We start from the raw sequence: 15,753 nt of genomic DNA on the forward strand, positions 1-15,753 counted from the left end.
ACCAAACTTTTTAGAGTTTCTCTGCTATCAGTAGGATTCTGTTTTTTTTGTAAACCTTTTCCTCCAAAAGGACACTATTACAAGGGAAGGAACGGTTTCTAACAGGTACCCTCAGGTAATAACAGGGAAGGTTTTATAAGGTGAACCCTAGTTCTTATCTTGACAATAGCCTTCAGATTTGAATACTTAGTAATTGTTTACATCCCCTAAAGGACGTCTTACTCTCAAAAGTTATGAAAAGCATAAATTTGTAATACTAGGTGTAACTTGTTGAACTGAATCTTATTCTGGGTTTCACCTCAGCAACACAGCCAGTTCAACTGCTGGGTTATACAGCAACCATGAAATGTTAAAAAAAAAATATATATATATATATATATATATATATTATATTATATTCTAATGAAGATATCTTTTTTTTTTTGGTGATGCTGCAGGGGTTGAACCCAGAGTCTCAAGTACACTAGGAAAGCTCTCTTCCATTGAGCTATGCTCCCAGCCCCTGTATTTGACATTTTTGATGTCTTCCTTAAATTTTCTCTAGAGAAAAGTGTCAAAATCAGTAGATCAGTAACATGCCTACTAGTTTATATTCCATATATTAGCCATGAAATCAATAAGATGTTAGTCAAATGCACTTCTTATAACCTGCTTTTTTGGCAATCAAGATCTTGTTACTTTTAATTCATTATGAGATTAATTTGATTCTGTTCTGCTTTTTGCATTTCCCAAACTGGCTGCAATTTCAGTATTCCCAGATTCTGTCTTTTAACTGGCATGTATTAATATAGTCTATCTGCTATAAAAAGTGATTATTGTAGTGGTGCTGATATTCTTGCAAATTTGACTATAAACCAGTCTAATATTAAATAAAATCTTAATATTGTACTTTTTTGAAATAGTTTCTTTTAGAGATACTTTCTTATTGTTAGCCAGAATTTTACTTTGCTTTTTCTGTCTTCATCTTATTAATAATTTTTATCTCATGTATGTATAATATATGTATATATTATACATACATATACATATATCCTTAGGGTTTATAAGAATAGCGGAACTGAATAAAATTTTCGTTTAAAGGCCACAGGTGGAAAATTTACAATCTTTAGGAAATATAACAGGTTTCTACTTCATGAAATTCTTAACAGTTAACAGCTTCAGTACTGTCATTCACAAGATAATACTTCTTAAACACACAGAAAAAGCCAATCACATAATACCTGCTAAATATCTAAAAGCTGGAACAGGGTGTCTACAAACAAAACAATTTTTAACTTGCAGCTAAAAACATCTATAAAATAATTTGATGACTAAAATAATCACTCAAGTTGATTATATGTATCTGTCATTCAACTTGAGTGAATTCTTTTTCATAAATTTGTGCCATGAGCCTGTTAATTAAAGAATGATAAAAATACCTAAGTTCTATCACTAAACAAATAATTCTCTTTCATGTGGCTCATACAACTTAGAATACATGTTACATAATACTTACGTTGAAGGCTCAGGTGACTTGTCTGAAATTATTCTTTTTACCCAACAAAGAATTCTGAGCTGAAACACAAATGACACTTCACCTGAAGGCACTAAAATCATCCAATGGCTGCACTTTGAAAAAGCAATAAATAATGACACAGAAAGCAAGAGGAATAGCAAAATGCTTTCCTAAAAAAATATTTTTTGTGTTTTTTTTTTCCTCATAAAAGCAGAAAGGGCAAAGCAGAAAGTCAAATCAAAAATAACATTTTTAACAGCTGAATGGCATGGCTCCAGATACTTACAAAGGCACTAGAAAACAAAGCTTCTTTTTCTGATTAGGTACATTAGGTCATTTTTCTTTTCAAAATAATTTCTGCTTTCTTGTGCCATTACTAAATGTCCATCTGACTATTCCCTAGAAAAGGTGGTTAATAGTACTCAAAGCCAAATCATGATTGATTAAATGGATATTTTAGAGTTGTCATCTTTCCTTTAGAAGACTGTGTTCTGGGAGATTAGCATCCATGTAGATACTAAAAAAATAGAAAAAATGCATTGATGATAAGGAGAGAACAGTCTTTGATACGTGAATGTTTTGAAATCAGCTATCCCAACACCTATTGCCGATTCATTTAATATCAGACCAGTAGCCTCACCCTTGAGGCCCAATCAGAGAGCCTCCTATGGCTACAGCGCATAGGTCCTTGCATGGGGAGACCAATACAAGTGAGAACAATGACATTAAGTACATGATTTTCCAACATTAATAAGACCCACAAGACTGTAGAAATTAAAAAGGCACCTTAGTTGGAGGTATAGAAGAACAATCTTATAACCTAGATTGAAAATAAAATACTAGAAAAAGGCATAACTTTCTAAAACTGTAAACTATAAATTGTAGTTTGTTAATACAAAAGGGGTAACAAGGAATTGAGGATAAGCATCTAAGTCCAAGTCACTTGAGTGTTTTACCAAAGGTTACACTAAAAACTGTCACCCATAAAAGTGCAAAATAAAAGATTAATGCATGTCAAAATTACAATCCTTGCAACAGGGCCAAAAGCAGCAAACATAGCTGAACAAGGCCGTGCATGCACTGTCACTAGCTAAAAAGTAGTATTTATGACAAGATTTTGAGTAAATGACATATACTAGAGATCAATTACTTGGCAATTTTTTTTTTAAAAAGGAAATGTTTTACAAAAGATATTGAGCATGAAGTCACATTACACTGACAAACATTTAGCTATATAAATGTAAATTTTATGTCATCTAGAAAACTCACTTCGCTTTTACTGAACACTACTTGTTAGAGCAGTGCATAGTGTTCCATCAAATAAAAAGATTATTTTAGAGTTTCTTTTAAGCCCCTACCATAGGCTTTTAAAAACTATGTGTTAAGCTTTTTTAAAGTTGGTGGGACAAAGAAATTGTTAGAAGTATAGTTTCTGGAAAATCAACAGAAGGAAGACTATTTTTCTCTATTTATAACCTCTTATACTATAATTTTTCATCATGTGATGCATATTTTTTAAAAATTAACAAATAAAAAACCTGTTGGGATGATAAACTAAAGCATGTTCCAGTTTAAAATCAACACCAAAATTCTGAACAGGGGCATAATACTTAGTCCACATCTTTTACAATACCTTTGAGAGTTAATCACAAGAACATGAATACAAACAAATGCAGATTCATCACAAAATACAAATGTGTTGGTCACAATTATGTAGAAAAAAAAAGCTATAAAATCTGTTTTTCCATGTCAGCTCACAGTATTTGTACTGGAAGTTTCTCTAAAATTAAAATAAGTCCACTAATAACAATTGAAAAGAATATTTCTGCACTATGAAACGGAAGATATGGGATTTAAAGGAGATCCCATCTGAGTAAGGACTTTATCCAGCCACTGAAGAGGCCCATGGAGATGAATCTCAATCCAACATGGGGTGCTGGTAACATCCTGTCGGTGATATTCTGCTCCCCAGCCCTATGAAAATGAACAGATATCATAGTCAATCTCTCTTGAAGTTGTTAACAAGTCTAAAGCAATTATAATAACAAACAGATAGTTTAACAGTAAAGATATACAGAATACTTAAATAACTATCACAAAACCAATCTTGATATTCACCATGGAATTATAAGATTTACAATGTTCAGAGATATATGAATTTTTAAACAACATATACTTCTCCTAATAGAAACGCATGGCACCAGGTGTTTCAGCATTTTTTTAAATTTTAGAAACATTATACAGTACAATATCTCATAATTAAAATATTATTTATTTCTGCTATGAGATATATTCTCACTTATTAGGATTAAATAAAACCCATAAATAGCCTCACGTAACTTTATGTCAGATTATATGACCAAAAAACTTTGTTTTCAGGTTTTGTTTTTGTTACTAGGGATTGAACCCAGAGTGCTCTATCACTAAGCTATATCCCCAGTACTCTTTATTTGTCAAGATAGGGCCTCGCTAAGTTGCGGAGGCTGTCCTGGAAATTTCAATCCTCCTCAGTCACTGGGATTTACAAGCTTGTGCCACTGTGTCTGACTTGTTTTGATATTTTTAAAATTTTGCTTTGTTTTTATTTTTTTCCTGTCACATAAGGCACTGTAGATACTGATAAACACATTTATAAATAATTTAATGTAGTGATTACATAGCCATTATCCGTAAAGCTGGGAAATTAATGAGATGAAATGAACTAAAACGCTAGCTTAAAACTACAAACAAAAACAAAAAGGAAATTTTTCACTTTTCTTCCATCTGGATTTATCAAACTCTCTGTGTTAGTGCTTATTCTAGTCCTGGTCCAGGAAAATTATGGGAGGAAAGAGGAAAAACAATGAGGAAAATGGGTAATGCAGATAAACTAAATATGCAAAAGTCTCATTTGTATAGAGGGAGGGGAAATAACTTTAGGGTGATTGATAATTCAATGTACACATCAGATCTACAGTAAAGCATCAAGAAAACACTGGATGGATGGATGGATGGATAGAAGAATGGAAGGAAGGAAGGAAAAAAACACTAGATAGGGAGAGAATGCCAAAAAGAAAAAATTCACACATGGCATGTGACAGTTGTTGTTCTTGGGCTAAAAATCTTTATGGACTATGTGAATATAGTATAGGTTTCTTAAATATATCACAAATTCTTTTCAAATTTTTTTCAAGAAGCATCTTCGGAATACTGAATAAAATCAGGCCAAGAGGGTAAATGATGAACTTGAACTTTGCAAATTCTTAATAACAAAGCTCAGTTCAAGGACAATAATTTTAGAACTCCAAATAATTGTCAAGTCAGTCTAATAGAATCTAATAATAATCAAAACTATTGATGCTGAGGGACTCAATAAGCAATTTTAATATTAAATGTTTTCCAATACTTTAATCATTTAACTGACATTCTTCGTAAGCTCAACCCCTGTTCAATATCAAAATCAATATCAATCATGCATTTTATGTCTGGATTATAAGTTACCTTAGACTTACCATATGTTTACAATCATAAATTCAAGGATTTCATCTAAGAACCTAGTAAATCCAGTTGAAAGTAATGCCCACCTTTAACAATTTTTCTATTACAACCTATAGACATACATATTTACAGTGACCCATACATATTTTCAATACAGATCACACACACTTACCTTAACAAAACTCATTCGAATGGTGCACATTTTTGTGAGCTCATAGACTGCCTCAAACCCATGATTGACAGACTGAGCCAGAAGCTGAGCAAATTCCTGATTATTAAAAATTTTGAGGCTGCAGCTGCTGGGAATCTTACAGACAGTGGTGGGATGAAAACCATGATGAAAGTTGCAGTTCCTACTCTGTACAAATATGCTGCTGTCACTGAGACACTCCGCATACACCTCCCCGCCAACATAGTACAGATGAACACCTTAAAAAGATGAGTAGCATGAGTCAGTTTAACAAAGCAAAAGAGATTATATGGTATAACCAAAATACGGAGATGTTCATAGCAAACTCTCTACTATCTTCAGATACAAGCAACCACTAGATGGCCTTCTGCTGCCAAAGATAATGAAGAGGTTAATGTCTGCCTAAGTCTAACATGGTCCTCAAATAACTAAGTTAAGCCTGAAGCTGACAGCTGATTAGGTTATCTACTTTTAAGTTGTTTTCCTTTTCCAAATCTTCTATTATAGAGAAAGAGATGGTTAAGAAAATAAAATTGCCTTTTCGTGAATCCTTTAAATAAACAGTCATTAGCATAGTTTTGTATTTTCTTTTTGTTAACAGAGGACAACAGTATTAAACAAAAATACAAACAAAACCCCCAAAGGTGCATATATACTTTCAGGTCACCGCAAGAGTTTTTAAATTGCAGACATTTTACTTTGGTAATTTCAAATTATTTTTAACATATTTAAAATATATGTGTAGTGTGTGTGTCTGTGTGTGTGTGTATGTATAAAAATAATGCATGAAAAGTTTCAATACAAAAATTTAGATTGTGTAACTAAAGCTGGTATTTTTCCAACATATCTATCACCTCAAATTTCTCTTCATTAAAGGTAGAAACTGATATCAAAATGGTGGATATCCTTTTGAACCTTTTTAAATGCATTTAATTTTATATAAATGTTCCTATGTAATTTTTATGTGTGTGTTTGTGTGGAAGGTTGGGTGTTCTGCTTTGTTTTTTAATGTGAATGTACCACATTCTATTAATCAAAAACTTGCTCTTTCACTTTAAGCAATCTTGAGGATTCTAGTACGCTTCAAAATATAAATTTGCTACTGTATATATCCTCTAAATGCCACTTATAATTCTAGGTGAATCTACTATCTACTGATGGACAACTTTTCACCACCACAGTGCTTTGTAGCATCATCCCTGAATATACATATCTCTCTGCACACAAGTAAGTCATAAAATTATATCAGACTATAATAATAAAAATTCAGCTTTGTTTCTGAGTAAATAAAAATGACCCATGAACAAAAGTATCCTAGAATAGTATGTTGAAAAAAAAGACAACTAATTTTAGAAATTCAAAATTTACCAAATAGATTTCACTTAAAATTATTTTTACTGGGATGGGGTGGGAAATCAATGCATACAAGGAAGACATTTTACCAAAAACAAACAAACAAACAAAAAACACCATCATGGCAAGTAGGCAATGAACTCTAAAAGAGAATGGCAACTTTGTATTCAACCTATTTTTGACCATAATATTTTAAAAAACCTCTTCTATAAAAAAATGCCATCATAATTATATTTATTTGCCTTTGTTTCCACTTGTAGTAAGACCCTCCTAAGTTAAAGCAAAAAGCAGCAAGAGGTGAAAACAAAACTTCTTGAGAAATATGCAATACACTCTACCTGGGATGTATTTCCTTCCTGACCACTTGATGCATGCATGAGACTCTGGCATCTCATTGCAGTGTGATATAGTTGTTGTGGCAGCTATATTTCAGGATGAATTATACAAAAAACCTTCCTGAATTTAAAAGATGAGGGGTGATAATAAAGCCACCAAAGAACTTCGACATTCACACTTGGATTCTCCACTTCTAACTCCACTCCCCCAACATCATGGTAATTCTTACACATTATATCTCAATTGAAGATGCTCCACAAATACCATAATTATGAAATCCTCATTCTTCACTAGCAGTCATGTGTTCCACAAATACATTTGTTGTATATTTCATGAGCCAAGCACTGTCCTAGCTACTGTTATAAACATGATAAATTTCTGTGCAGTTTATATTCCAGTCAGGGTAACTCAAAAAACAAAGAAATAATGATTTCAGATCTTTAGTACTTAAGCAGAAAAACTAAACAAGATAAGGAATTGGGGACTCATGATATCTTTATTTGATTAATACATTCTTTAGTATACGCAACATGAGACAGAGGCCTTTAGATTCTTTGTAAGTTTACAGCACCTTCCTTACACAAACTGTGGCACATGGCCAATACAAAAACGGGCTGAATTCAACTGAATGTATGATTACCTTTTCCAATATGACGTCTAGTATTTTCAATTGTTGAATTACGATTAACATTTGACAACAACCCCAAGCAGAATCTACTTTTGTTATTTGAAGGGTCTGTGAATCCATCTACTAACACACTAGTAGAAGATGCATGAAAAGCTTCCCCAACGCGGTTGTTTAATTCGTAGTAAACAATTGAACACCAATGTTTGGGTTCTTCATAGGCAACAGGCTGAACATCTGTGAACAAATCAGACAGAAAAGAAGTTTAATAAGTGATTATCCAAAACTCCAGATTCACTATGTGTTTAATCTTCAACCCAACCCAAAGAGCTACATGAGAAAGAAAACAAGACATTTCACTTAAGTATCACTGTCCTTCCTGGTTTGAACCTATATCTAAAAATACTAGAAATAGACTTAAATATGACAATTTAAGCAATTTTAGGAAAACAAAGATAGGCAACTATCTTACTTAACCTGCTCAGTCTCCCTTAACAAAATATCATATTCTAAGTGGATTAATTTTTCCCTTCACAGTTCTGGATACTGGGAAGTACATCAAGGTGTCAGCTGGTCTGATATCTAGAAAAGGCTCCCTTCCTGGCTTGTAAATAGCTGGGTGCTCATATGGCCTTTCCACAGTGTGTGCTCATAAAGATCCAAAGATTCACTTCTGTTTCTCTTCTTATAAGGGTAACTAATTCCATCCTGAGAACCATGCTCTCATGAACTCATCTAAATTATATCTCAAAGGCCCCATCTCCAAACACCATGACATTGGGGGTTAGGGCACAATTTGGTCTGTTGGCATGCAAAAATACACGCATTACATCTCAAAGGACTCAAACTCCTAACTTATTTCAGCAAAAACTATAAAGTCTAAAATCTAGTCTTATGAAAATCAGAAAAAGGTGAGACAGGAGACAAAATCCCACAGCAGAATTCCCCTTCAACTGTAACATGTGAAACTAAACCAAGTTCTGTGTTGTAGGGAGTTGCACCCTCCAGTCTCCAGGTACCCTCATGACGTCATTCAGCCTGCTGAAACCAGACCAGTCATCCTGATGATTTCTGAATCAGCTTCAGAGGAATTCTTCTTTTTTGAAGAATTATAAAAGTTTACAGTCAAATAGCTTATCTGGTCTGCCACAGAATTTAAGGAACCTGATAGCCTTACTAAACTCCAGTCCATCTCTGTTCTCTTCAGGTCAAACTGCTTCTGCTGAAGTGGCTGTTTAGGTCCATGGTTCATACCCACACTAATATCATTATCAAATGGCAGGTGAGCAAAACTAAGTTATTTTTTGAAATATGGATAGGATGAGAATTTTCCAAATCATTTAAGTTCTGATTCCTTGCTGCTTAACAATTCCTTCTCAAATTCATTTTTTTCTTGAGAAGCCAGTAGGAACTAGGATACTCCTTCAACACTTAGGAATTTCCTCAGCTAAATATCCAATTTCGTAACTCAAAAGTTCTACCTCCTATAATACACTAGAACATTAACACCATTCAGCCAAATTCTTTGTCACTTTACAATACGGATGGCCTTTTTTCTGTTTTCTAATAATACATTCCTCTTTTAGGTCTATACCCTCACAAGAATCAGCCTGGTAAAACATCTATATTTGTACTAACATTCTATACATGATTTATGTATTCCCTAAGAAAATAGAAGGTTTATTTAAAGCTCTCTTTTACTTCTCAGCCCTCACCAGAATCACCTTTAATAGTCACTTCACAGCAACATCAGATTGTTCTAGCATGTATCTCAAAACTTTTCCAGCCTCTACATTATCTAGTTCCAAAGCTACTTCCATATTTTTAGGTATTTGTTATAGCAGCACCCATTTCTAGGTACCAGTTCCTATTTAAGTTGGTTCAGGCTGCTATAACCAAATACCATAGATGGAGTGGCTTAAATAATAGAAATTTATTTCTCACAGTTCTGGAGGCTGGGAAGTCCAAGATCAAGGTGCCAGTAGATTCAGGGTTTGGTGAGGGGCCCGCTTCCTGGCTTGTAGACAGCCACCTTCTTGCTGTGTGCTCACATGGCCTTTCCTTGGTTTGTGTTCAAGGGTAGAGAAAGATATAGACAGAAAGGGATCTATCTCTTCCTCTTATAAATTTACTAATACCACAATGAGGACCCCACCCTCATGATCTCAGCTAAATCTAATTACCTCCCAAAGACTCATTTCCAAATACCACCACATTGGGGGTTAGGGTTTCAATGTAGGAATTTGGGGAGGACACAATTCAGAACATAGTAGCAATATCATATCTTAAATTATTTCTCTAGGGGAATCTACTTCAGACTTAAATTTGAGATAAATGTAATTTTTTTTAACAACTGGAAAGGATTAACTATATCACTATCTGTAATACTATTCTAAACAAAAAATTGAACTCAAACACTTAAAGTGATTCTCTCTGCAAACTGGAAATAAAAGCATGAGAAGAATCATCCTTGCCTTGTTACTAATGTTAGCAGGAAATCTTCCAGTTTCTCACCATTAAGTATGATGTTAGCTATGGGTTTTCTGTAGATAGGCTTTATTATCACAAATGTGTAAAACACAAAACACTTAAGAAATACGTTAAAAAGCAATATCTTATTTCGAAACTTGGGATACTATACAGAACTTGAAGTCTCAAAACAAATAGACTTTAAAACCACAATGACACCATAAAAATATACCATTTTCATTGTCAATTTAAAAAGGAGACAATTAAAAAACCCACAATGAGAATCACTTCATATCCATTGGATGGTAATTATTAAAAAAAAGAAAAACATAGATAACAGCATTAGCATGTACATGGAAAAAGTGGAACCTTTATGTACAGATGGTAGGAATGTCAAATGATGTAGCTATTGTACAAAACAGTTTGGTGGTTTTGAAAAGTTAAACATAATTAGCATATGACACAGCAATTCTATTTTCAAGAATACAATATTCAAGTGGATTATAAGCAGACACTCAAATATAACATCATGATTCACAACAATCAAAAAAGTAGAAAAACTCCAAACAACCATCAATAGATAAAAGAGAAACAAAAAGTGTACACACATACAATGGAGTATAATTTGGCCTTAAGAAGGAATACCTCCCTCCCTCCCTCTTTCTCTCTTCTTTCTTTTTCTTTTTTGGCACTGGGGATTAAAACCCAGGCACACTCAATCACTGAGCCATATCCCCCACCCTTTCTATATTTTATTTAGCGACCAGGTCTTGCTAAGTTGCTAGAGCCTGGTTAAGTTGCTGAGGCTGGCTTTGAACTAGCAATCCTCCTGCCTCAGCCTCCCAAGCCACTGTGATCATAGGCGTGCGCCACCACACTCAGCAGTAATGAATTTTTAATGCATGCTATGACATGGATAAATCTTGAAAATGTCATCCATACTAAGTGAAATAAGCTAGACATAAAGTTCCTAAATACATCATTCCACTTAAATACCTCAAGTAGGCATTACAGAGACAAAAAGTAAAAGAGTATTGATCAGAGGCCAGAGAAGAGAGAATAGAGAGCTTTATAATAGGTACAGAGTTCTGCTTGGCATGATGAGAAGGTTCTGGAAATGGACAGTGACAGTGGTAGCAACACTGTGGATGTACTTAACACCACTGAATTGTATGCTGAATTATACAAACCACAGAATCCCAAAACACATAAGGCTAATCTCAACAGAACTGAATGTAGAAATATATAATTCAACAATAGTTGGGAACTTCAATCCCCAATTCTCAATAAATGATTGAATAATTAGAAAGGAAATAAGGATATAGAAAACTTGAATAATACTATCAACCAACTTCACCTAATTGAAATGTACACAACCAATGATACCCCACAATAGCAGAATTGAAAGGAAGGTTTCAAAGAGTTATCTTTAATAGCCAAAACCTAGAAGCAACCCAAGTGTTCATCAGTGCATGACTGGATAAACAAAATGTGGTGTGCACATACAGTAAATATTACTCATCTTACCACAACAGATGAAGCTGAGGATATTATGCTAAGTAAAATAAATCAGTCATAAAAAGACAAATAGACAAAACATAGAATGGTGGGGCTGGGTGATAGAGCACTTGATTGAGGTTCTGGGTTCAAGGGAGGGAGAGAAAAAGAGAAGAAAGAAGGAAGAAAATAGAATGGTGATTGCCAGGAGCTAGGGAAGGAAGATATGTAGAATTATTGTTTAATTGGCACAGAATTTTGTTTGGTTTCATAAGGTGAAAACAGTAACAGAGATGTAAGATGGTAACCACTGCACATTATGAATGTAATTAATGGCAACAAACTATATGACTTTAAAATGGTTAAGATGATAAATTTTATGTGTATTTTACTGCAATAAAAAAAATTATGTGGAAAAATCCTCAATATCAAGCTTTAGTAATCAAGACAAAGAGGTACAAATATACAATCAATGAACAAAACTGAAAGGCCCTAAACAAACCCTTACATTTGTATATTTTTATTATAAAGTGATTTCTAATAAAAATGTCAGTGCAATGGAGAACAAAAAAATATAGATATTTACCATATGGCATACACAAACATAACTCAAATGAATCAGAGACCTAAATATAAGAGCTAAAACTATAGAACACATAGAATAAACACAAAAGAATATTTTTTGCAACCCTGGAGCAGATAAAAATTTCTTAGATCCAGAAAAAATTGATAAACTGGACTTCATCAAAATTTAAAGCTACTGTGCTTCAGAAAACATTATTAAGAAAATGAAATCTACTGAGATAAAATATTTGTAAATCACTTTCTGATAAAGGATTCAAATCCAGAATATATAAAGAACTTGTACAACTCAATAAAAAGATAAACAACCCAATGGGCAAAAAATTTAAAATAAACATTTCATCAAAGAAAAATTTTTTAAATGTTCAACATCATTACTCATTAGGAGTATAAAAATTAAAACCACAATGTGCACTTCATACTCACTAAAATGACTATAATCAAAAAGACAGATGTAATAGTAAGTGTTAACAGATTACGAAAAACTGATACCCTCATACACTGCTGATGTAAAATGATACAGCTACATTGGAGAAGGTTGGCAGTTTTCCTTCAATGGTTAAACTTACTATATGACACAGCGATTCTACTCCTGGGTATCTTCCCAAAAAACATAAAAACCATATCCACACAAAGACTTTTATACAAAAGTTTCTAAGAGTATTATTCATACTAAACAAAACAAAAACTAGAAACAGTTCAAATGCCTACTGACTGGTGAATAGATAAAATGTGGTATATCTATACAAAAAACCCCACTGTTCAGCCATAAAAAGGAACAAACTATTATTATGTTACAACATGAATGTATCTTGACAATACTATGTTACGTGAAAGAAGCCAGATGAAAGACTATATATTACATGACCATTTATATGAAATGCTTAGAAAAGATAAATCTATACATACAGAAAACAGATTGGAATGGTATGTAAAGCTGTTCATATGAGTGAGGATCTCTTCAAATGCTCTCAAACTATATTGTGGTACAAAATTTATATGTTTTCCAAAATCATTCAATCATATACTTAAGGGGAATTTATAGTATATAAAATATACATGTTCCTGTTTTTTTAAAGTGGCCAAGACTGGGGGTGTAGATCAGTGGGTGAGTGCTCCCCTAGCATGTGGTAGGCCCTGCACTGGGCCTCTGACACTGCAAATAAATAAAATAAAAACAGCTACAGGGGCTGGATTTGTAGCTCAGTGGTAGAGCACTTGCCTGGCATGTGTGAGGCCCTGGGTTCGATCCTCAGCACCAGGTATAAATAACAATAAATAAAAGATCCACTGACAACTAAAAAAAAATTTAAAAAAGAAAAAACACAGATACAATAAAATCAACATGGTTGAACATCACTTTCTGATAAAAGATAAAATATACTTCTCTTACCTCTGCTGGATATACTGGGCATAATCTGAGGAATCATATTATTGCTTGTATCCATAGGCTGGGAATTATCTTGGCCCATCTGTTCATCAGGTGGCATATAGGCAGGAGGAGGTGTATCAGCTAAGAGGAAGAAAATGAGACAAGTTAAAATCCCAAAGAACAGTTAAAATCTTCATCTTGCTCAAAGTTATTACTTTACAGCATTAAAAAAATTTCAAGATTACCAGTAGGGTTCATTACTGAACATTAGATGCACAAAAAATGCAGACATTAGACAGCACATCTACTAGTAATTGAAAACCTATTACAAGCCCACATGTATGTACAACAGAATCTGGTAATCCAAGATATTAAAATAGAATTAAAGGTCAAAAACTGCCTTTCTTTGCGCAGAATCATATACTCAGAGATATATATTAAGAAAGAGTTAAAACCAACACTGAATCAGCACTATTAACTGGTGAAGAGATAAAATGTAGTACATCTATGCAAAATAAAGTATGAAAGTTTGTTTTTGAGCAGATTCCTAACAGCAGGTTAAACAGTTGGTATTTAATTCCCCTACTACTTCCATATTTTAAACATGGTATTTGACAAAATAAAATCCAAACTATTGTGGAAATCAAACAATTATCTGAGGAACATACAGTCAGAAGTAACTAGCTCTTTTATAACATAGTTCACCAGCAGGATCAGCAGTAAGAACAAATGCTGATTCTCAGGGGTTAGTATTATTACTTTTCTTTTTTCCTCTCAATAAAGTCTTACCTGGGAGTTGAAATGGACTTCCTGGTCCAGAACTTGCTGGGGAGTTAGGATATGTACTGCTAGCAGGGGAAGGGGGATAGGGGCTATTTGGAGATAAGGGAAAAGGAGTGTTGTTGGGCTGATGGAAAGAATCTGGAAATGTGGCATTTTGTGGCATATGCGGTTCATTGTGGCTCAGGTTCCTAAACTGAACCAGAAGACTGTGTTGTGGATTGAATTCATTATGACGAGGCACTAACACTGGAGGTAAGACTGAAAGACAAAAATGAAGTTATTAATTAGAAATCACTAAAGCAAATGTCCCACCCACTTAAAGGATTAGCAGAAAGGATTCATGTAAAACTGCAAACCAATTAAAACAATTTACTTTTAGGAAAGGCTGTTTTGTAGAAACCTGAAACTATATTAACATAATAACTATTTAATAACTATTGCATTTAGCCTGTATAAGAGACTCTAGAAGACAGAAAATCCAGAAAGATACCACTGATATTCTTTGATACATAGACTTGTTTAAAAAAAAAAAACCAACCATAATACAGAATATTATTGCAAAAGAAGTTCAATAAATGAACACTCCCATCTAACAGGGAATCAGAATATTATAGAAAAGACAACACCTGATCAGATCTTAAAAATCAAGAGGATTTCACATGAGTGCGCTAGGGGAAGAGAACCATAGAGGAGGGAGATGGGAAAACACAAGTCACTTGGCCTAGGTACTGAACCCTATGGGAGGTAAGAATAGAGAGTAAAGATGAGGTCAGTTATGTAGATGCCCTAAAAACCTTCACGTTTCCAATCCGAATATTTTCCTCATTCTTAATTTGAAAGATCTCAAATTTTGTGTTCTTCAGTAAAGTTTTCTTTACTAAAAATAGTAATGTTCCCCTAGTAGAAGTCTTCTGTTCAAAGTCTGTCTTATAAATATGATAATAGTGAAATTTCACATATGGAAAATATATAACATTTAAATAGATGTTTTTTTAAAAGATAAACTTTAACCTTATTCAAATATTCATTTTCTCTAAAGACCCATGTGATCAAAACAACATTCAAACACCTGATTACTTACTTTTTCCTATAGGAAACTAAAACCTGATTCTTCATATTCTTAAATGACAATTCATCTCTTTTAATAACTTTCCTATATTTGTCAATGCAATTTTTCATTCAGAAAAATCTCACTGATTCTGATATCATTTTGTACAAACAAAACTGGTTTGTTTTTTAGCTTCATACTTCCCCCTCCAGGAAGTTGGGATACATACAACAAATCAAATGCTCACCATTTGTACTGGTTTTTCATTTTACTGAATTCGTGCTGTAAATATACAGTTAACATTGACTACAACATTTTTTTTTCTACTGTTGTTCTCCTTTCAGAATGATGGGGCAACCACCATTGGAAAGAAGGGCATTAAATGACAGCAAGAAATTTTCTTATCTAGTTAAAAAGACTTCGTGAACTAAAGAATTCAGTTCTACTAAAGGTTCCTTTGCTGTTTTTTTTTTAAACTAAAGGCATAAATAAAATCACTGGTTTCCCTTATTGTTATATTATGTGC

General features: G+C 33.4%; 1 protein-coding gene across 1 annotated transcript in view; it reads right to left on the bottom strand.

Moving 5' to 3' along the window:
• Nucleotides 1–419: 419 nt before the first annotated feature.
• Smad5 (SMAD family member 5) overlaps nucleotides 420–15,753 on the bottom strand; it is a 41,596-nt gene continuing 26,262 nt past the window's right edge. Inside the window, exons 3-7 of the mRNA XM_026398153.2 lie at nucleotides 14,186–14,437; nucleotides 13,418–13,537; nucleotides 7,492–7,713; nucleotides 5,145–5,401; nucleotides 420–3,469 (exon numbers count right to left, since the gene is read on the bottom strand). Of these exons, the coding sequence (XP_026253938.2) occupies nucleotides 3,326–3,469; nucleotides 5,145–5,401; nucleotides 7,492–7,713; nucleotides 13,418–13,537; nucleotides 14,186–14,437 (995 nt within the window). The 3' untranslated portion in view covers nucleotides 420–3,325. The remainder of the gene's footprint in view (nucleotides 3,470–5,144; nucleotides 5,402–7,491; nucleotides 7,714–13,417; nucleotides 13,538–14,185; nucleotides 14,438–15,753) is intronic.

This window comes from Urocitellus parryii, chromosome 1, assembly GCF_045843805.1.
Source record: "Urocitellus parryii isolate mUroPar1 chromosome 1, mUroPar1.hap1, whole genome shotgun sequence".
Classification (NCBI taxonomy): Eukaryota; Metazoa; Chordata; class Mammalia; order Rodentia; family Sciuridae; genus Urocitellus; species Urocitellus parryii.